The 23584-nt window shown below is 50.2% G+C and overlaps 1 protein-coding gene across 3 annotated transcripts in view; it reads left to right on the plus strand.

Annotated features, from left to right (window-relative positions):
• Positions 1-3337: 3337 nt before the first annotated feature.
• The window catches only part of KCNH8 (potassium voltage-gated channel subfamily H member 8), a 953382-nt gene continuing 933135 nt past the window's right edge, over positions 3338-23584 (plus strand). For all 3 annotated transcript variants that reach the window (XM_085630453.1, XM_085630455.1, XM_085630454.1), the window contains exon 1: positions 3338-5670. In XM_085630453.1, the coding sequence (XP_085486579.1) occupies positions 5595-5670 (76 nt within the window). In that variant the 5' untranslated portion in view covers positions 3338-5594. The remainder of the gene's footprint in view (positions 5671-23584) is intronic.

The raw sequence follows: 23584 nt of genomic DNA on the forward strand, positions 1-23584 counted from the left end.
GTCACCTCAGATTCCCTTGTGATACTTCTAACCCTTGTGTTCTTCCTCTGTGTTCCCTGCTCTCAGTCTACCTCCTCTACTCTTTCTCCATCTCACATGTAGTAGTAGACAAGTGGCAACTGGGCAGGGATCGAACTTTGTTGTTGGCCTCTGCCTGACACCCTGAGAGTCTCAAAGATCCACCCCCTGAGATCCTGGGGGGCTTATAAGACTGCACCTGTGGTTATTTTGGAGCCAGAAGAAAGTTTGGAATCATTTTAAAACGTTTCCTCTGGTGCTCCAGAGTTCAGCAGTACACTGCCGGAAAATGTATCCGTGGATTATACATATTTAAAAACTACGTTTTATTTATATTTTTCGATATTAGCGTAAAACATTTTTTTTAACATATTTTTGTCATTAGCATTATATGTATATAAAAACAATCTTTTTATGATCAATATTTTAGGCACAGTATTTCTGCATCTCAGTATTTTTGTTTTCGATATTGTGTCCCCCTTGCTTTTCCTCAGTTTCCATTGATATTCCTGTCTCTCTTGATCTCCCTCTTTCACCCATGCTTTTCTTTTGTCGCCCTTTCTGTTTATTGATGTCTCTGGCTGTGTCTCTGTCTCCCCTGCCCTCCCTCTGTCTCTCCTTTTCATCCTCAGTCTTCCTTACTCTCATTTGCTGCCCTCGCTCCCCCGTACGCATTGCTTTCCCTTCCTCTCCCCTGATCGCTAGCTCTTCCTTGCTTTTCCTCAACCTCCTTTGCTATTCCTCTCTCTCCTCTGCTCTCCCTCTGACCTCTTTGCTCTCCCTTTGTCTCCCTCGCTGTCCATTCCATAAGTCTTTTTTGCTGCCCCTCTGTCTCCTTTGCTTTGTCTCTGTCTCTACTGCTCGTCCTCTCTATCGTTCTTGTTCACTTTCTTTCCCGATCTTCCTTTGTTTCTCGTTCTCTTCTCTGTCCTTTTTACTCTATACGTCCACTGTACTCTCCTTCAGTCTCTCCTTCTTTCCTTTATCTTTCATCTGTCTCTCTTGTTCTTTCCTGTCATATTCCTACTACACCTCTGTGTTCCCTACTCTTACTCTGTCTCCCCTTCTATCTCCCTTGTTTTGCCTATGTCTCACCTGCTCTCCCTGTCTTTCCTGATCTTTTCTGTCCCATCTCCCCTACTACACTTCTGTCTTCCCTGCTCCCTCTGTTTCTATGATCATGTTTTTTCTCTGTCTCGCCTGCTCTCCCTGTCTCTCCCGTTCTTCCCTGTCCCATGTCTCCCCATCATGTTGGCTGTCTCCCATTCTTATGCTTTCCCCACTCCCTCTCTGTTTCTCCTTCTTCTTCCCTTGTTTTCCCTATGTGTCACCTTCTCTCATTGTCTCTCCCTGTCTCTCCTGTTCTTCCCAGTCCCCTGATGCATCCACTATACTTTTGTCTCTCTTGTTATCTCTAAGTCTCACTTGATCTCCCTGGGTCTCCTGCTGTTACCTGTTCTCTATTTTCCCTACTCACTCTCAATGCATTAAATGGGCAGGTACTACCTGGCACTGAGTACCTGAACTTCTTTAATTTGAAATCAAGAGTACCTGTACTTCTCAGCACTGCTTCAATACATTTAATGGGAGAGCACCTGCACTTCTCAGCACTGCTGCAATACATTTACAGTGAGAGTACCTGCACTTCTCAGCACTGCTGCAGTACATTTAATGGGAGAGTACCTGCACTTATCAGTACTGCGCCAATACATTTAATGAGAGAGTGCTAGCACTTCTCAGCACTAGTGCAATACATTTAATCGGGGAGTATCGGCACTTCTCAGCACTGCTACAATACATTTAATGGGAGAGTACCAGCGCTTCTCAGCACTGCTGCAAAGCATTTAATGGGAGAGTACCAGCACTTCTCAGCACTGCTACAATGCATTTAATGGAAGAGTACAGGCACTTCTCAGCATTGCTGCAATATAGTTAATCCGGAGTAGCGGCACTTCTCAGCACTACTGAAATACATTTAATGGGAGAGTACCTGCACTTCTCAGCAATGCTGCAATGCATTTAATGGGAGAATACCAGCACTTCTCACCTCAGCTGCAATGCATTTAATGCAAGAGTACCAACACTTCTCAGCACTTCTGCAATACATTTAATGGGAGAGTACCAGCTCTTCTCCACACTTGTGCAATACATTTAATGGGAGAGTACCAGCACTTCTCAACACTGCTGCGATGCATTTAATGGGAGAGTGCCAGCACTTCTCAGCACTGCTGCAATACATTTAATGGGAGAGTACAGACACTTTTCAGCACTGCTGCAATACATTTAATGGGAGAGTACTGCCACTTCTCAGCACCGTTTCAATGCATTTAATGGGAGTGTACCAGCACTTCTCAGCACTGCTGAAATGTATTTAATGCAAGAGTACCTGCACTTCTCAGCATTGCTTCACTGCATTTAATGAGAGCGTACCAGCACTTCTGAGCACTAATGCAATACATTTAATAGAAGAGTACCGGCGTACCAGCACTTCTGAGCACTAGTGCAATACATTTAATAGAAGAGTACCGGCACTTCCCAGCAGCGCTACAATACATTTAATGGTAGATTACCAGCACGTCTCAGCACTGCTGCAATACATTTTGTGGGAGAGTACGGGCACTTCTCAGCACTGCTGCAATGCATTTAATGAAAGAGTACCAGCACTTCACAGGAGCCAACAGGCACTCTGGCTTCTATATTTCCATTTGAAATACTACTAACTATTCCTCTACGACCCTTGATTTCTCTGTCTCACCTGCTCTCTCTCGCTCTCCTGTTCGAACCTGTACCCTGTCTCCCTCACTTGCCCTCTGTCTCCTCTACTCACTGCTCTTTTTGAGTTGTTTTCTCTGTTTCACTTGCTCCCCTTGTCTCTCCTGCTCTTACCTGCCCCCTGCTCTCGATCTTTTTCCCTGCTCTCCACCCTTCTGTCTCCTTTGCTCTCCCTGTGTCTCTTCTACTCACTGTTCTTTTTGACAGTTGTTTTCTGTCTCACCTGCTTTCCCTGTCTCACCTGCTCTCCCTGTCTCACCTATTCCCCCTGTCTCTCCTCCTCTTCCCTGTCCCCTGCTCTCCTTCTTTCTTCCTTACTCTCTCCCCCCTTCTGTCTCATGTTTCCCTGTGTCTCTTCTACTCACTGTTCTTTTTGACATTTGTTTTCTCTGTCTCACCTGTCCCCCATCTCTTTTGCTCTTCCCTGTACCCTGCTGTCCTTCCTCCTTCCCTACTCTATCTCCTTCTGTCTCCTTTGTTCTCTGTGTGTCTCTTCTAATACTCCTTTTCCCTCTCACTTTTTCTCTTTCTGCCTTTCTTCCATTTTGTCTTCAATAAATATATCCTTTTGTTTCTCTGCTCTCTTCCCACAGTACCTCCCCTTCGCTATGCCCCGTTCTACCTCCGCCTGCTCGCCATCTCTCTGCCCAGGCTCCTGCCCCGCTCTCCTATGGCTGCTGCTCCCTGGCGCGCGCCCGCAGCCTGCCCCCGGGAGCGCGCTCAGGAGCCCGGCACTGCCTCGCGCACACAGAGCCCCGCGCTGCCCGTGCAGAGCCGTGCGGACCCAGGTCAGCGCAGGAGGGTCCCGTGCACAGCCCCCAGGAGGGGTCCAGTGCAGAGCCGTGAAGACAGAGGAGGGGACAGTGCTCAGCCGCGGGGAGGATACCTACGCAAAGCCCTGTGGAGGGGTCCCGTGCACAGCCCTGAGGAAGGGTCCCGTGCACAGCCCTGAGGAGGGTTCAGTGGACAGCCCCCAGGAGGGTCCAGTGCAGAGTCTGAAGACAGGAGCAGTGCAGAGTCGTGAGGAGGCTTCTCACGCAGACCGCGGAGAAGGGGCCCCGTGCACAGCCCTGAGGAGGGGGTTCCGCGCAGAGCTTTGAGTAACTGGACTGGGGAGGGAACGCCCAAGAAGAGTTCTGCCGAGGAAGGGTCCGCTACCGGGCTAGGTGTGGTCTCTAGAAGGGGCCCGGTGTACAGTTGAGGGCTGCAGTGCACGGACCAGAGGCGCGCGACAGCCCCAGGAGGGGTCCGGTGCACAGCTGAGGAGGGCTTCAGTGCACGGACCAAAGGCGCGCGACAGGCCCAGGAGGGTCCGGTGAACAGCTGAGGAGAGGTTCCGTGCACGGTCCCAAGGCGCGCACAGCCCAGGAGGGGTTCGGTGCACAGTTGAGGAGAGGTTCCGTGCACGGACTCAAGACACACCAGAGTAAGGGCCCCCTGCAGAAGGGGGTTCCGTGCACAGTTCCAATGAGTGGCCCCTTGCGCAGCCGAGGAGGGCCCAGTGACTACCAGAAAAGGGCTTCGTGAACATCCGCGCGCAGACACGAGGAGGGTCCCGTGCGCAGACACGAGAAGGGTCCCGTGCGCAGACACGAGGAGGGTCCCGCGCGCAGATCCGAGAGGGGTTCCGTGCACAGCCAAAGGTGGCTCCCATTTACAGACCAAAGCAGGCACCCGGTGCAGAGGAGAGGTTGGGCGCAGGGATGTCACTTTCGAGGGGTCCCATGCACAGCTTTAACAGAGGCGCCCTGCACAGCGCTTAGAAGGTCCTTGTGCACTCACCCGAAAGGAATTTATTGAAGATCGACGGAGGGGTCTCCTGCACAGCTGGGCAGGTGTGTACACGCCCACTCTGTCGGGGGGTGGACATCGCTGAGGGGGATTCCCCATGCAGTGCTTCCTTGGGTTCGTACACCTGCACAGCCCTGGTGAATGAAGGCGGGTCCTGTCCAATCCCCGAGGATGGAAACCGCGCACAGCTGAGGGGTGTCCTGATCCGAACCCTATGGAGCCGCGTAGGGAACCCTAAGGAGTGCTCCCGAATACAAGCCGGAGGGGCGGTCCCGTATACACCCAAGGAGGAGCCCCGTATGCAACTCTAAAAAGTGGCCTCGAATGCAACCCTAAGGAGGGCCGGGGGAACCCGAGGAGGGACCCCTTGTGCAGCTCTAAAGAGGGGCCACCTATACTACCCTAAGGAGGGGCCACGGAAGCACCCCGAGGAGTGGCCTGAATCCTGCCCGTGGAGGTGTGCCGTCTACAACCAAAGGAGGGGTCCTGTGCTCACCCGAGGAGGGCTCAGGAAGAATCCTGGAAGGAACCTCGTGCACAACCCCAGTAGAGGCCACGTGCACAGCCCTGAGGTGGGGCCCCTTGCACAGCCCTGAAGAGGAGGCATTGCACAGCCCTGAGGTGGGGCCCCTTGCACAGCCCTGAAGAGGAGGCATTGCACAGCCCTGAGGTGGGGCCGATTGCACAGCTCTGAGGAGGGGGGCATTGCACAGTCCTGTTGTGGGGCCCATTGCACTGCCCTGAGGAGTGGACCCTTGCACAGTCCTGAGTAGGGGCTCCGTGCACTGCCCTGAGGAGTGGTTCATTGCACAGCCCTGAGGAGGGGCCGTTTACTCTGCCCTGAGGAGGGGTCTTTTGCACAAATCTAAGGTGGGGGTCGTGCAGAGAAGAGTGTGGGCTGTCTGCAGCTCGCCCCCCTGGCCCGCGGAGTGCCGAGATCTCGCGGACCCACTTTCTCCCTCACCCCTTACCCCGGCTGAGTTTGATGGGGTCTCTGTGGGGAAGCTGGAACCATGCCTGTGATGAAGGGACTGCTGGCACCCCAGAACACCTTCCTGGACACTATTGCCACCCGCTTTGACGGCACACGTGAGTACCCTTACCTCCTGAGTGTCGGCTGACTGCGTGAGCTGCCCTTGCCCTCATTGCGCGCCTCACTCCCTCGTCCCCTTCCCGCGTGAGAGTTCCTTCCTTCAGGCACACCCGATGCTCCAAGTGGAGCCCAGTACCTCATGCCTTCTATCTTGCCTCCTGATAAACTCTGTCAGTTGGCACCTCCTAACCTCCTAGAAGCCCCCTACTCCATCAGCACCCCCTTACCTCATGAGAGTTCCTAAGTATTTTGGCACCTCCTGGTGTCCGAGAACTCCCTCCCTCCATGAGTATCCCCTCACCTCCTGACAGCCTCGTTGAGTCCGGAGTACCCATCCCTTCTTAGTACCCCTTGTTTCATGCGTACAACCTCACCTCATGACCTCACGAGCCTTTCCTTTCTTCTACATACACCCTCACCTCACGAGCCTTCCCTTACTTCTAGTCACACCCTTCCGTCACGAGCCTTTCCTTACTCCATCACTACACCCTCACCTCACGAGCCTTCCCTTACTTCTACATACACCATCACATCAATAGCCTTCCTTACTTCCTGCCATACCCCACGAGCCTTTCCTTAGGTGGTGGTACCCCTTATTATCCCCGAGAGCCCAATGTCTTCTTCATGCTCGCCACCTTACCACCCGAGAGCCCGGTGTGTTCACTTGTAGCCTTCCTTCCTGAGACCCCTTACTTCCCCTACCTTCTAGATGTCCCTATTCCCAAGAGAGCCATCATCGCCTGCGAGCTCCCTTAAGGTATGAGTACCTCTCCTTACTGAGAAGCTACTCTCTTTAAAGCTACACTGCACCCCCCACCTCCCCCCCTCAGCCATCCTGCTTCATGGGCACCCAAAGCGCCCTGACTTCAAGAGCACACTTTGCCTCTTATGATCACCCCTCCCTTTCTCTGTAAGTCCTTACTTCCTGTCTGCCACCCTCTGCAACTGGAGTTACCTGGAACTTTCTCCAGTGCCGTGGGGTGGGGTGATTGAGTGTTCAGGGGCCTCCACCAATTGATTATTGCATTTCCCACGGCTATCTGGAAGGTGACCGAAGAGCACCTCCTCCCCCGCCCCCACCAGGAAATGCTTGAGGAAACTTTGGGGAGACAGGGGGTGTCGTGGGGGTGAGGGGGGGGGGGGGGTGACTGAAAACATTTCCCTCTAGTACTACTGAAGGATATTTGTTGCCAGGAAAGGGGCGGTTTTATGGGGCTTGAGGGGCCTCACTTGTGTTTCTCTAGGGTTGGTTTTGTGCGTGGGTGGGGCATCTCTGTGTGCTGCTGTGAGATGTGAATGGGGGTGCACATAGGGACAGGAGGCCTTCCCGTGAATATGTGATAATGGGGAGCAGGACCTCTCCTGCTTCCGAGGAGGGGGAGGGTAGAGTCTTCCCTGCACAGAGCGATACGGAAAGCAGCGGGGTTTGCATTGCTTCCTCAGCGGGTCCTCCCCTACCCAGGGGTGACCCGAGTCACAGCAGGGTCCCCACCTACCCAATGGGGTACCTGGGGGTAGCTGAGCCCCGCCCCGCCCCCAGTTTATGGACGAACATAGACCTCGAAGGGTCTACAGGGCAGCTGTGAGTGCCGAGATATTTCTTGGGCAATATGTGAACTTTCTTCCGGATGCATTGACTTGAGGGCCCTCAGGCCCCCTTCTTCTGGGAATAGCGTGATCTGGACAAAGTCTGGAGTGCACGCACCCACCACCAATCGTCTTACTACGACATATGCAGGGAGTCTAAGTGTGAACTTCCGGGGGTCTTACCGAGGCACCCCGGAGGATTTCAGAAGACTGTTATAAAGTTGACACTCCTTGGGGCGGAGGGTGCGGGAGCACAGGTGTCACGCCTGACGTCTGTGCGTGCATGCGTGCCACTTGGGAGGCTGCAGTTCAGTCTCCCAGACACAACACTCCTCCCAGTTCCGTTACCTGATGCGAGGAGGAACCGGGCTGTCTCACCACAACGAGCCTCGCACGTGGAAGGTGCGTGGTATTCCAAAACAACTGAAACAACACTCGAGTCTATTCGATCATCCATTCAGATCCCTGCAGACCCCACAGCGGGACCTTCCCCGCCCCACTCCTGCCTTCCCAGCTCCCAACCCATCTGTTCTTGGGCTTCGTGGCTCTCGAAGTCACTGACCTCCGAGGCTCTGGAATCCCCGTGACCCCTGAGGCCACAGCTCCCCACCCGAGAACCGTCATCTCATTGGGCTTATGGACCTTGAGCCCTGTAACTCCCTGCACATGGATTCCTGGACCACAGTCCCTTGAGGCGGTAACCCCGAAGCTCCTGATGCCCGAGGCTGGCGACCCCAGAGCAATCACGTAGGCCTGTAACTCCCAAGTGATTCCTGAGCCACCATCCTCTGAGATGGTGGCACCTGAAGCGGTTAGCCCCTGCAGCTGGTGACCCCAAAGTCCCGTGAGGCAGCTGAGGGAGATGACGGCTAAGACCCTTGACTCCTCAGGCCACTAACCTTGTAGCCCAGAGAACCCTGATGCAGGTAACTCCTGAGGCCGATGACCCTTGAGGGGGTGATCTCTGCAGCTGGTGACCCTCGTGGTTTGACAACTTCCCGTGGTTTGGTGTGTTTCAGTGTTCCGAGCACAACTGGGGGCTGCCATACCGATGTGGTGTGTTTCAGCACCCTGGAGAGATCCCAGACCTGGTTTAATGCTGTGATCTGCTTCAGCACCCTGGAGAGATCCCAGAGCTGTCTTTAATGCTGTGATATGTTTCAGCACCATGGAGAGATCCCTCAGCTGGCTGTAATACAGCGATGTACTTGAGCGCCCATGAAAGATCTCAGGGCTGGATCTAATGCTATGATGTACTTCAGCACCCTGGATGGATCTCTGGGCTTAATCTAATGCTGTGTCGTGTTTCAGCACCATGGAGAGATCACTCAGTTGGCTTTTATGCTGTGATGTACTTCAGCACCTTGGAGAGATACCACGGTTGACTTTAATGCTGCGATGTGCCTAAAGGGCTCTGGAAGGATCTCACGGCTGGATCTAATGATGTGACGTGTTTCAGTGCAATGGAGAGATAACTCAGCAGGCTTTAATGGTGGGATATACTTCAGCACCTCAGAGAGATCCCAGAGCTGGATCTCAAACTGTGATGTACTTCAGCACCCTGGAGAGATCCCACGATTGGATCTAATGCTGTGGTGTACTTCAGCACTATGGAGAGATCCCAGAGCTGGCTTTAATGGTGTGATATTCTTCAGCACCCTGGAGAGATCCCAAAGCTGGATCTAATGTAATAATGTACTTCAGCACCAAGGGGAGGTCTCAGAGATACCCTTAATGCTGGCATGTGTTTCAGCACCATGGAGAGATCCCAAAGTTAGCTTTACAATTGTGACCTGCTTCAGCACCTCAGACATATCCCAGAGCTGGCTCTCATACTGTGATATACTTCAGCACCATGGAGAGATCCCAGAGTTGGCTTTTATGGTGTGATGTACTTCAACACCCTGGAGAGATCACACGGGTGGATCTAATGCAATGTAGTTCTTCAGCACCCAGGAGAGGTTTCGGAGCTAGTCTTAACGGTGTGATGTACTTCAGCACCAAGGAGAGATCCCAGAGATGGCTTTAATGCTGTGATTTTCTTCAGCACCATGGAGAGATCCAGAGGTGGATTTTATGCGGTGAACTGCTCCAGCACCCTGGAAAGCCCAGGGCAGACTGGGGCGCTCACACCCGGTCCTTGTTAATGGCGTGGTGACCCTGACTGAACCTTGCATAGATAACCCTTGTTTCCTCCATTGGTGGCTCCCGAAAACCCCGCTGCATCCTAAATTGACCACTACCCTGACTGTACATACACTGCTCCTGTGTGAATTGCTCCCACTAACCCCAGCGCGCTGTCGTGACAGCCACTGGCGGTGTTACATAAGGGCCCGCCCTTGTGCCACTTTCTGCTTTTCTCCGTACAGAGCGCATGTCACGACTCACGCGGCTTGCAGGGACTCTCGACCTCGTTGCCAGAGACCGGACGCGCAAAACTCTTCAGAAAGAGATTACTCTATTTAAAAGCGCGACTAGCGGCTGACAAGTAAGAAAACCGATGGACACAGAGAAATGAAGCGGCCCGCGGTCGAAGATCACACCGTTTGGTAAAACAGGGAGCATTTGTTTAAAGCTCAGGTGGAGTGAATGCTTTCCTCCCATGCTTCACCGGAGGAGGAACCCCCAGTGCGCTTTGGTTCAGCATCCCCCCTGCCCCCACCCATACGATACCGCCTCCCCCTCTTCCCTCACCCATCACCGCCCTCCCCACAAGCCACACACACACACACTTGATGCCAAGCCTGGTGTTCTCTCGGGCCCTGGATACACGCTCTGCCCAGTTGCAATCAGCTTCATGGCAACGAACAGCTGCTCTGGTATGCGTACGAGTGCGAAGCGCCTACAAGTCCTCATCTACAGCCTTCTGCAGCCCCGAGAGATGGGGGGCGGAAGGGGGGCGACTGCGCGATTTACGCAGGATCGCAGGGAGATTCGCTTCGTTTTCACAACAATACTAAACCTTCACTGGTGTTAAGTTGTTCTCTCTAACTTCTTTAATGTCAAAGCAGGCCTTCACACTCCAGGCTCAAGAGGGGCACATCGTGTCTGTAGTTGTTGAATATCTTTGAGAGAAGTCTTTAAATTACGCTAGTGATTAAAGCCTTTATTAAAATCGCCAAGAATGTTGAAAATGTGCGCAATAGACATTTTTTGTTTACGCTTTGGCTCTGGGTGAAATAATGCTTTGAAGTGGTAGGGCGTTAGGATTGCTGGGGTGGTCTCTGTAGTGAGGGCTTCATGGGTGAAGTGCGTGTGTGCGGGCTGCCCCGCCCACAGCACCCTGACGTTCGGCCCTACAAGGGGTATATATTCACGACCACCATACACTGGTTGGACAAGCGCTCCTTGTGCGATCGATGGGCGCATGTCACCTTCTTTATTAGAGGTGCCTTCTAGGCGCCTACCTAATCAGAGGTGGGTACAAGCAGCTACGCTATTAGAGGCCTGGTGTAATCGGGAAAGGGGTATTTCTGCTTTCAATTAAGGAATCCGACCTCAATAATAAAACGGCATTAACTTGATCAGGCAATTCCATGTTCTCCCCAGCGCTATGAAAGGACTTGGCAGCATCAAGCACTATACATGACTTTGCTGACTCATCTCAAACACAGACTTGCATCCTCCACAAACATTACTACACACACACGACACATATTTTAATTATGCTCTTTGTAATACTGCCTTGATTGCAGTACGACCACGCAATCTGGCAGATAAAGGAAACGAATCACGTGGCCTTACCAGGATACCAAGATAACACAATTTGCTTAAACACGGAGAAGGCCTCGGTTGGGATTCAGGGACGGCATTTCAGGCGGTGGGCTCCACCGTTCCAAATCGTACTTTTTCTCTTGCTGACGTTGTTCCTGTCGGTCTCTCCTGGCCTTTCACACTGCCCCCACCCCACCCTCGCTTCCTCACAACGGAACGGATTCTTTATCTCTCCCTTCTCTTGAGATCTTTTTCCATCCACCCACGCTCCTCCACCCGCAGTCACTCCCGCTCGCTTTTCATTTCCCGTCTTGGGTTCGCACACCTGCCCCCTACGGCTCCAGCCACCAGCGCCTTTAGTCTGCCCACCCCTCCCCACATGGCCCTCCCCCTCACGCACTCTTGAACACCACTTGCTCCTTCGCCCTACCTAGGGCAGTCTCTGGCCCCGCCCTTTCCTCGGCGAACCCCTCCCTCCTTCACCCCCCCCCCTTACAGCTTGTATTCAGCCTCTTGAACCCTTTGCCCGCTCTGTGCTCTATTTGTAAAATAAATAAATAATTGCAGGTGCTTAAAGTGTTTCTTAGGAGCTCACCACTGTCACTACCAAATGCTGTGCCCCCACCTGCACAATTTAAGCGCTGTGGGCCAGATGCATCAAAGGGGTTTACCCATTCTGTGTCTATGGTAAAATGTGTTCATGCAGATGGCCCTGAGTCACTTCCAGTAACTCGCCTGCGTCTCTGTCCCTTGAAGCCCCTCTCTCATTAACACTCTCTCAGCTCACAGTCTCCGCAGCCTCCCCCCTCTCCCCAGGGCCTCATTCCAGAGTCTTTGGCAGATGCAGCGGCAGAAAGAGAGTCCCATCACAGAGCGGGATCATGCCGCCCTCAGGTGAAAACCACGCGCGATCTCCGCAGGAAAAGCGGCAGAATCCAGGTGGCGGTAAAACTCCCGCCAGCTGTAAATACATGACCGCCAGACCAGTGCTCATGTCAAGGAAGTGGAGCTAGTTAAAAAAACAGGATGGCATGTATCGCCAGAAGTAAGTTCAGTCCTAAATACTGTCAAAGCCAGAAGCAGCCGAGGCACGGGAGGGCGTGTCAGGGGCTGGCACACGTCGATAATGCCCGGGTTTCTATCGTCGCCCCTTCAAATTCACACTTATGCTTGTTTACCGCTGTGGAAAATACTACTGTGGTCGAGAACAAAGTGCCACCTTTAGCTGCTGAACAGCAGAAAATAGTGCGTTTTGCCAGTGCGACTGGTGTTACCACTGCGATTACGACCGGCGGTATTCGAAACTAGAGTAATGCCATACCGCCTACGGTAATACAGTATAGTCAATACAATGAGCAGGAATAGCCTATATATTAGCGATTGCAACAACGCGGTAATTTAACGCCACCGTTTTTTCCTGGAATAGATCCTTTTGCCTTCTGTGCGCCACCCTCCCCCCCCCCCGCCCCCCCTCGAAAGCACGTGCACTCACTTCCATTCACCTTCTATGTTGGATTCCTGTACTCACCCGGTCTCTCTCATGAAGCTTCTCTCCCCTCAAGGACCTCTCTCCCCTCCAGCGCCTGCACTCACTTCCAGTCAAGGACCTCTCTCCCCTCAAGCACGTGCACTGACTTCCAGTCAAGGGCCTCTCTCCCCTCAAGCACGTGCACTCACTTCCCGTCAAGGACCTCTCTCCCCTCAAGCATGTGCACTCACTTCCAGTTCAGGGCATCTCTCCCCTCCAGCGCCTGCACTCACTTCCAGTCAAGGACATTTCTCCCCTCAAGCACGTGCACTGACTACCAGTCAAGGATCTCTCTCCCCCCAAGCACGTGCACTCACTTCCAGTCAAGGGCCTCTCTCCCCTGCAGCGCCTGCATTCACTTCCAGTCAAGGGCCTCTCTCCCCTCAAACACGTGCACTGACTTCCAGTCAAGGGCCTCTCTCCCCTCAAGCACGTGCACTGACTTCCAGTCAAGGGCCTCTCTCCCCTCAAGCACGTGCACTCACTTCCAGTCAAGGACCACTCTCCCCTCAAGCACGTGCACTCACTTCCAGTTAAGGGCCTCTGTTGTAAGTAGATTAGGTAGGCATCAGGACACGTCTTCAGGTTACAAGATAGATTTATTAAGATAGCACAGCAGAGATAAAGCACTTCGCTAGCTGACCAGACCATCAACTGCCAAGATTGAAACATTCACAAACCAGATAGAACACTCATAGGTAGTAAGGGAGGTTGAGAAGACAAACACAAAGAATGGACTACTGACCCCAAGTAGCCATAACAAAGCAAGCACATATATACAACATATCTTCTTCCTTTACAGAAAACACAATAAACGCTTCAAACACCCAAAGAATGGACTACTGACCCCAAGTAGCCATAACAAAGCAAGCACATATATACAACAGCCTCTCTCCCCTCAAGCACGTGCCCTGACTTCCAGTCAAGGACCTCTCTCCCCTCAAGCACGTGCACTGACTTCCAGTCAAGGGTCTCTCTCCCCTCAGGCACGTGCACTGACTTCCAGTCAAGGACCTCTCTCCCCTCAAGCACGTGCACTCACTTCCAGTCAAGGGCCTCTCTCCCCTCCCGCGCCTGCACTCACTTCCAGTCAAGGGCCTCTCTCCCCTCCCGCGCCTGCACTCACTTCCAGTCAAGGGCCTCTCTCCCCTCAAACACGTGCACTGACTTCCAGTCAAGGGTCTCTCTCCCCTCAAGCACGTGCACTCACTTTCAGACGCCTTCTGTGTCGGTCTCTTGTACCCCCCTCTCTCTCGTGAATCCTCTCTCCCCTCAAGCACGTGCACTCACTTCGAGTCAAGGACCTCTCTCCCCTCAAGCACGTGCACTGACTTCCAGTCAAGGATCTCTCTCCCCTCAAGCACGTGCACTCACTTCCAGTCAAGGGCCTCTCTCCCCTCAAGCACGTGCACTCACTTTCAGACGCCTTCTGTGTCGGTCTCTTGTACCCCCCTCTCTCTCGTGAATCCTCTCTTCCCTCAAGCACATGCACTCACTTCCAGTCAAGGGCCTCTCTCCTCTTAAGCACGTCCACTGACTTCCAGCCAAGGGCCACTCTCCCCTCAAGCACGTGCACTGACTTCCAGTCAAGGACCTCTCTCCCCTCAAGCACGTGCACTCACTTCCAGTTCAGGGCCTCTCTCCCCTCCAGAGCCTGCACTCACTTCCAGTCAAGGATCTCTCTCCCCTCAAACATGTGCACTCACTTCCAGTCAAGGATCTCTCTCCCCTCAGGCACGTGCACTCACTTTCAGACGCCTTCTGTGTCGGTCTCTTGTACCCCCCTCTCTCTCGTGAATCCTCTCTCCCCTCAAGCACGTGCACTCACTTCGAGTCAAGGGCCTCTCTCCCCTCAAGCACGTCCACTGACTTCCAGCCAAGGGCCTCTCTCCCCTCAAGCATGTGCACTCACTTCCAGTCAAGGGCCTCTCTCCCCTTAAACGCGGCACTCACTTCCAGTCAAGGGCCTCTCTTCCCTCAAGCATGTGCAATCACTTCCAGTCAAGGGCCTCTCTCCCCTCAAGCACGTGCACTCACTTCCAGTCAAGGGACTCTCTCCCCTCAAGCGCGGCACTCACTTCCAGTCAAGGACCTCTCTCCCCTCAAGCACGTGCACTCACTTCCAGTCAAGGACCTCTCTCCCCTCAAGCACGTGCACTCACTTCCAGTGAAGGGCCTCTCTCCCCTCCAGAGCCTGCACTCACTTCCAGTCAAGGGTCTCTCTCCCCTCCAGCGCCTGCACTCATTCCCAGTCAAGGGCCTCTCTCCCCTCAAACACATGCACTCACTTCCAGTCAAGGACCTCTCTCCCCTCCAGCGCCTGCACTCACTTCCAGTCAAGGACCTCTCTCCACTCAAGCACGTGCACTCACTTCCAGTCAAGGGCCTCTCTCCCCTCAAGCACGTGCACTCACTTCCAGTCAAGGGCCTCTCTCCCCTCAAACACCTGCACTCACTTCCAGTCAAGGGCCTCTCTCCCCTCCAGAGCCTGCACTCACTTCCAGTCAAGGACCTCTCTCCCCTCAAGCATGTGCACTCACTCCCAGTCTAGGACCTCTCTCCCCTCCAGCGCCTGCACTCACTTCCAGTCAAGGACTTCTCTCCCCTCAAGCACGTGCACTCACTTCCAGTCAAGGGCCTCTCTCCCCTCAAGCACTTGCACTCACTTCCAATCAAGGGCCTCTCTCCCCTCAAACACGTGCACTCACTTCCAGTCAAGGGCCTCTCTTCCCTCCAGAGCCTGCACTCACTTCCAGTCAAGGACGTCTCTCCCCTCAAGCATGTGCACTCACTCCCAGTCAAGGGCCTCTCTCCCCTCAAACACATGCACTCACTTCCAGTAAAGGGCCTCTCTCCCCTCCAGCGCCTGCACTCACTTCTAGACTAGGACGACCACCTCACATGGAGGCTAGTTCAGGGTAATGACAGTAAAAAATCAGAACAAAGGGTCACAAACAATTCACAACTTAAATTCAGGAGAGGGTGTACATATTGAGAAGTTTGCACAATTATAGATTAGGCGGTTGACACAGGTACAAATCAAAATGATTGCTTTTGTTTCATATACATCAAACGCACACGTGTAGCTGGACTTGATTAAAGATTAGAAAACTCAGCAGCATTCACACAAACAGAGTGTGCTATCTGACATCACAGGCAGCGCACACTTCTACCACCGCACCACAGTTGCCTTGTTGATGGAGGGATGCGTAGAACTCCAGAAACAAGGTGCTGGGGGTAGCTCGACATTTGGAAAAGATAAGGCAAGACAGCAGTCACCAAGCAATGGAACTAAATAACTACTGATGGAAAGAAAAATGTCCAACAGGAACATATGCGAATGTAACAATTCAAACCTGAGGAATGTATATACACAAACTCACACACAGTACAGTATATCTCAGCCACATCTTTCCAATGGGGAACTCCCACTAAAACTCTATGTTTACTCATAGCAAATACTGAAAGTTGATCACCACCACAATTTTGTAATCGAAAATCTCTATCTCCATTATGCGTATCTCTCATCCATCCAGCCTTCCTTTGACCTCGATCCACAGATTCGTCCATACCGTTTCTGCCTAAACTTGTCGTAAAAAATGAAGAAATATGTCCCACCAGCTCTTTGTGTTTTTTAACATCTTTGCTTTTAGCTCAAACTTTCTGCAGAAAAATCTCTTAAGATGGGAAACCATTCTCTTTTTAGGCTCCCCACCACTGGAGTTCTCTTCCTGGATATCCGAAAAACACTCCGTAGCCCAGTATGTCCTGGATACAACTTACAACTTTCCTCTACTCTTGATTCCTTTGAAGCACTGGTCAAGATTCCAGTTTATCTCCAAGCTACCTTATGGAGTAGAAGCACTTTAGAAATTCACATTAGAATAATGTCCCATAACCACCATGTTAATCTCCCATCTGATCGGTGGTCGAGCTACCCAACCCTCAAAGTCTTTAGTTGACAGCCTCTGTGATCCCTGACCACGGGCATGGGAAACGGGCATCAAAGGCGCTGCAGAGTCTCACAACTGGTGGAGGAAGGGCAGGGGCAGGCCTAGGCACATTTGCCGTAGGTCCAGGTTTTCTGGTCTGGGTTCAGTGGCTACATTCCATACGAGAAAGGTTTCATCCTCTCTGGAAGATCAGAATGTCTGAATATACATTCCATCATGCCATTGATATATTCGATGAGCCCTGATGAAGCTCATGTATGAGCGAACTATGTTGGCTGTTTTTATAAGAAGAAATCACCAATTAGGAATCTATTGTGACATATGCTGGAAACTCTTCTGTGTCCATTTGCTGTACCCCCCCCCCCTCACTTTCATGGGACCTCTCACCCGAAAGCTCCAGTCTGCGGCCAGCACTTTCACTTACCCTTCTGTGTCAGTCTGTGTGGTCAGTTACCACTCTGACTCTTGTACCCACCATGACCCATTCAACTTCTCAGCTCCCTGCCTTTAACACAATCCAGTGGCACAATGCAAAATGACACCCCGCAGAATGTGATGAGGGGCATCCTGAGTCTCCCATATCTCACAGACATTCATTGACCTTGGCCCGAACAAGCTCTCCTGAAGGGTTGGGGGGGCTGAATGCGTGAACCCCCTCCTGAGATGCAGGAGCTACAAGGGCTAGTGTTGTGCCCGTGGCACACCTCCTCTCCTTCAAATACTCATCCTCTCTGACACGTCCTATAAAACACCCCGCCTGTGCCCACTCAAGGGCACTTAGTCTTCATTCTGTCAGTGTCTGGCACCTCTACCACTCTGCTCACGCTTCACCCCTGACTCTTGCACCCCTCATTAACCCTCTCACTCCTCTTTGTGCCTGTCTGTAGGAGACACGCATCTCCTGAAGCCTCTTGCCCTCTCCATGCACATGCAATCAGCTGCAGGGACCTCTGTGTCATAACCCCAAACCGAGAGATCCAGCGAGGTCCCCTTCGCTCATCAATGTATGACGAAGGGCCCATCGTAAACAAAGGAGACCCCAGGCCTGAGAATGGACCCCCCACACCTCACCTCCCGTGCCTCCAGCAGGAGCCTCCTGTTTGAGCTGGTTCTACACTCTGCTGAGTGATACTAGCCCTAGTGCCCTAGTCTGGGGCTCAGCAGCTTTGGGGGTGGGGTGACCCCGACTATAGCCACATTCATCACATCGATCTAAGCACTACATCACAAGGCGGTTCGGCAAAGTATGAACCTAAGAATGGGGCTAAGTAGACCATGTGGATATAAAATCCAGTGGTGGAGGACGGTGCACTTACTGCAATATCATTGTATGAGCTGAGTAGTGTCATACAATTGTTGGACTGAGCAGGCCCTGCAGCGCCCCCTTCTGTGTTGATTAAAAATACCCCACTGTGGAAGTCGGGAGTGCATGGGGCAGAAGAGGGCAGGCCCAGCAGCGCCTCCTCTGTCCAGACCTGGCATCTGCAGGCCTTTGCGGACCACTTCTATCCCTGGCCTGGCAACTCTCCACAGTGATGGGAGCATGTGGAGAGAGAGACTGCACACACATGTTTAGTAAAAACCACAGACTACCAGAACATTGACCTCACATAAATATCACATCAGTAATCTTTGAACACACATCGACACCCACTGTCTAGCATGTCCCCCCAAGTATGATGGGACTAGTGTTACAATTAGGGAGTAAGACACCAATAAACTAAGTGTGAAGTGTGTCGGACTGGAATTAAATACAAGTCCAATTTTTTACAGGGAGGTATTTATGTAAACTTCAGATTTTCAAGCTCTATTTTTTGTAGACTATGTTTTTGCTAAGTACGTTTCTGCAGTCCACTTTCATATGTGTGTATGTATGCATGTATGTGGTATTCACATAATGCAAACCTAGCCAAAAGTCAATGGAGCACTGTGCAGGGTCAAAGGCAAGCATATCATTAATGAGTGATATGAAAGGTATCAGGATTATAGACTGTTAATGCATTGTGGTGTTTTTTAAATAGATGCATCTTCAACTCTTTCCTGAATTGGAGAAATGTTGGGCAGTCTTGATGGATACTCGGATGTTGTTTCAGATGCCGGGAGGATAGATAGAGAAGGCTTGTTGCCTTGACTTTACTTTTCTACACTTTATATTCTGCAATCTGACTGTTCCCTGGCTGCGCGGGTGCCGAGATTCACCAGAGATGGTGATCGAGCATGTCTGCAAGATAAACGGTGCTGCTGGCTGTGATGGCTTAGTACATGATGCATCTGGGTTTGATGATGGTACAAATCAGTAAGGAGAGCCAATGGACTTCCAGTAGGATGGAGCTGAAGTGATCAGGTTTCTTCAGGACCTCGATGAGATAAGCTGTGGTGTGTAGGACGCCCTTAAGAGGCGTCAGTGGGAGGCCAACGAGCAGGGCATTACTACCGCCCAAATGTCAGGGTGCAAAAGCTTGAACACCAGTTCTGAACGCCCTTAAGAGGCGTCAGTGAGAGGCCAAGGAGCAGGGCATTACTACCACCCAAATGCCAGGGTGCAATAGCCTGAACACCAGTTCTGAACGCCCTTAAGAGGCGTCAGTGGGAGGCCAAGGAGCAGGGCATTACTACCACCCAAATGCCAGGGTGCAATAGCTTGAACACCAGTTCTGAAGTGTTTTTCTTAAACAAACAGTTTCACTTTCTTGAGAAGAGAGAACTGAGGCTAGGCTGAGTTTGTATTTTTGGCCATGAGTTCTTGGAGTATGAGGCTGGTGTTCAGGGTAAATCCAAGTGATTTGACATTCAGTGAAAGTAGCGGTTCAAAGCCATCAAGGTTCATGTCATTGAGCCCGGTGTGTGCAGTTTCTTGTTTGTTGCTCTTCAACACAAACATAAATTCTGTATTGGTTGGATTGAGCTTTGGGTAGTCGGTGGACATCCAGGTTTAGATGCTATGCAAGCACTATTTGAGATGTTGGATGCCGGAAGCAGAGGAGACGTTCAAGTAGAGTTGTTTATCATTGGCATGCAGGTGACTGTTGATGCTGTTATCTATGAAAAGAGCACTAAGCAGCTCTACGTAAAGGATGGAGATGAAACAGGACAGTGTGGATCCTTGGGAACTCCGCAGGCGATGGGTTCTTTTGGGAGCAGTGAGCTGCCCATGTGAATACACTGGTGTTGGTTGGAAAGGTGGGAGGAGAACCAGTGAAGGACATACATGGAAGCAGCAGGCATTGTTGCCTTTCTTCTACTTTCACAATTCAGGTGCTTGCTGTGTGTTGACTTGTGCATTGCACTCTCATATACATGGCATATTTCATGATGCTAAGAAAAAACAGATAAAGTCAAGTATTGACCTTTTGCTCATCCTGCACAGTGCACATCTGTGTTTGTTGAATAAACTGTTTCCATATTGAAGTTTTATGGGGCAGATTGTTCCAAAATGTACATGATGTGCTCAATGCGGGGCAAAAAGAAGAAACTAAAGAAAATAAACGTATTCACCTTGTAAGGCAGTACAGGGATCCAGAATAGGTACACCCCAATATGGCCTGAATCACAAAGGTAAACTTACACTTTTGTGTGAGTTCACTACTTTTCGGTATTCAGAAAATACTTCTGGAGTTTCAAGACTATTGACTCCCTATATTTATGTGTTTGGACTTCCCAATACCCAGGGAGAACTCCACACGCATTAATATGTGCAGAGTCGTAAAACTCCACACGTAGTTTGTGAATACAGAAAAGTGGTAAACTTACACACAAGTTTACGTTTACCTTTGTGAGTCAGGCCCTATGAATCTTCATTCCAGTAGAAAAGGAAGCTGTAATAAATATTTTGGTGAACGAAGGAACACAAGTTGCACACTTTGGAGCTGGTGTGTCCATTGAGGGGCCAAGAGGGCCGCACTATGCCAGGTTTTCTGTAACAACTACTGTACAGATTTGAGGTGCGTAAACCTGTCTCAGGTGCTCAACCTGAAAACATAAGTCTATTGATTGGGCAACCCAATATACCCTTGAGGGCTTGGGTAACCAAGATGTTTGTCATGTGAAGATGCCTACTAGGGATTTTGTTTTAAAATGATATAGCAACATTAATCAAAATCAATTATGAGTGCCCAGATTAGTGCCCCCAAATATATGCATTATATAAATCAATTGAAAAAGTCAAAAATGTAATGCCTCAAAAAACAAATCAGCAATGGGTGTATACTTTTTTATAGTAATTTATATATTTAAATAATTACATTCAAAGGGTACAGAACAATATTCACATATACATAAGTGACAGAGATTGATGATCTTCCAGATACAATTGTCTACTCTTCACTTCTGTGGGTAACCCATTTCAGAAGCCTATTTACAAATATACACTTTCATGTAACATTTAATAATACATTCCTACATACATTTTTTTTCATGGAAATGGGTTAAACTGGTCGATGTTTCAGTCTTAATATGTTACACATCTAGTAGACCATCTTCAGGACAAAGAAAAATGTATATGTGGACTGGAGACCCTTTCAAGATTAGATCAATTTAGGACCTTAATATAATTAGCCCAAGTAGATAGTAGATTCATCGCAACAATTATTGCCAAAGATATGTTCTGGTTTCAATTGGAGGTATTGTAAGAGTTTTGCCGTCACAAATTTGGTATATCGACACTGATGTTGTCAAGTGTAAATGAAAACACCCTGAAAACATGGCATTGCTGTGTCTCTCATGGCCCAACTCTTGGCAGCAATGGATGGGTGAATCTCTTGTGAAATCAGTGGGTTGGGTTCTTGCTGTAGGGGTTTTATGTAACCTGCAGGTCACCATTTCTAAACTCACGTAGGGGAAACCCATTATTTCATTCTTGTGGTGGTAATATATTAAACAGTGTTTGTTGATTGGTAATATCTCATTTTCCACCAAGAGCCTTTCCAAACATGGTGTGTTTCACTAATGGTGAATGGAATTAATCTGTGAATATGTGTGAGCATGGCAGGGAAATAATATATATACACACAAACACACACACTTGCATGCACACACACACACACTCTCTCTCTCTCTCTCTCTCTCTCTCTCTCTCTCTCTCTCTCCATAAGCTTATTAAATGTGTGTTCTCTAGTGGCTATTCTGGTTATATGTGTCAATGTCTAGTTTGATTGGTAAATGTGCCATGCTCCCATGATTATTTTTGTGATGCACGTTTGTGATATATTTTTTATATAATTAATTGGATGCAATAATTATGACCTGAGAGTTCTTCGCAATCCATCAGCCATGGTCTCTGGTCAGGTCCTTTTGTGATCCTTACATTGGGACCTCCACTCGATGGATACACCTCCTCCTAGAAGATGCATTTCACTCTGTCTTTTGATAGTTGCCAAGCTTGGTTGGTTTGGGATTTGTATCGTTTTTTTGTTTTTTGAAAGGCCAGAACTGTTGTATGTCCATACATCTGTTTGTCGGCTTGTTTGAGTTCTTTCTTTTTTAGCCTCAGTTTTTTGACTCTGTATTTTCACATGGAACATTCCTGGTAGGCTGGTGGCACTTGGATTCAACCAGATGAGACCTTTGTGGACCCCAAGCTTCAGTCACACTGTTCATTCAGAGTGTCTTTCTCAGGGACAGACACTCACCTCTGGTAGATACTCAGCCTCACAGCCTCATTTCGGCAAGCGGGGGCTCCGCGAGGTGGTGAGGTTCACAAGCCTTGAGGGTAATGGTGTTTGTAGGGTGCTGGGTGAAATGCGAACTGATGAGATGCAGGAAGTGGGACCCCGTGCCCTGTCGCTTATGTCATAGATTGTACATCTATTCTGCCCTTTACATAAAGATGTTTCCCCCATTTTGTCAGCGAGCACGTCACTGAAGCCATCTTACTTAATTAATTCTTTAGGGAAAATGAACATCATCCTTTGTTTTGCAGGGTTTCATTTGAGATCAGTTCAACTCTTTATAGATTTAACTCCATAATTGTACGGTATTACCATAGTACACACCCGCTCGCCAAATTATGCAGCATGAGCCTTGAAGGTGTGGAAAGGGCATTCAATGTCCAGGATAGACATTGTTGGGAGAGATATCATTCTAACTAAGCATTTCACCCATTTCAGGTAGAATGTTTAATTAAAACTGACAGAAACAGTAAGGTAGAGGCCTGCACCGGACAATCTATGCCTCCCGCCAGTCCATTGTCGTCAATGGATCTCTCAACGTTCCAATGTCTGAATTCAGTGTTAGTGCCCTCTACAAAGGGCACTAATGGCTGTTATTTGCCTGCTCTGCATGTGTCAGGGTTGAATTCAAGGGTGTATTTTTGAGGGAGGGGAATGACAGAAGTTGAAACCCAGAAGGGTGTGGGCGACAATGATGTTGGCACCGGCATCCCCCCATCTACAGCACACTGTCCTGTGGGCTGTCACTGAACTCGGGAAGGCTTGTAATACAGCCTTCTGCTACTATTAATGCCCACATTGTAAGGCTTCTTATTGGCTGAGACAGTCTCAGCATTCTGTAGCGTAGGGTTGCCCAACCTAGAGAAATGTGAAAGATGACTTTGATGATCACAATGTAAATTGTTTCATCTGGATTATTTTTATGTAAATGTATTTTCTGTGAATATCACCAAATTCTGGCATAGAGTAGGCTCTTGTGCACCTAGGTTGGAAACTCCTGCTACACACAGTGCTAAAACTACAGATGTGGCAAGTGATACCTTTTCAAAATCCGTCAGATGTTAAAAACAGATACAGGGGGTCTGATTCATCATTGGTCAATTTCCTTGTATCACCTGTGATCGCTTCCAATAAGCACCAGCAAGTGAAGCGACTGACAGCTCATGAGCCACAACGGTAGCTATTCCTGGAAGCCTGAGTGGAAGTGAACCAACCGAAGCGCCGCAAATCAATTTCCATGGAGTCGAAACAAATGATGCCGCGAGTAGGAGAGCGCGACCCACCGTCTCTTGTTTGAACTGGGAGACGGGCATGTTTAGCCAACACACTTCATTAGGGAATCTGCGCATATTGACATTTTTGCAAGTGGGCGTCTTGGCTACAGCGCTGCCACCAACACTTCCTGCTGAAGTCTGCTGGGAATTTATTTTGTAGTTTTATATAGCAGCGTTGGTGGCTTTTC

This window comes from Triturus cristatus, chromosome 10, assembly GCF_964204655.1.
Source record: "Triturus cristatus chromosome 10, aTriCri1.1, whole genome shotgun sequence".
Lineage (NCBI taxonomy): Eukaryota > Metazoa > Chordata > Amphibia > Caudata > Salamandridae > Triturus > Triturus cristatus.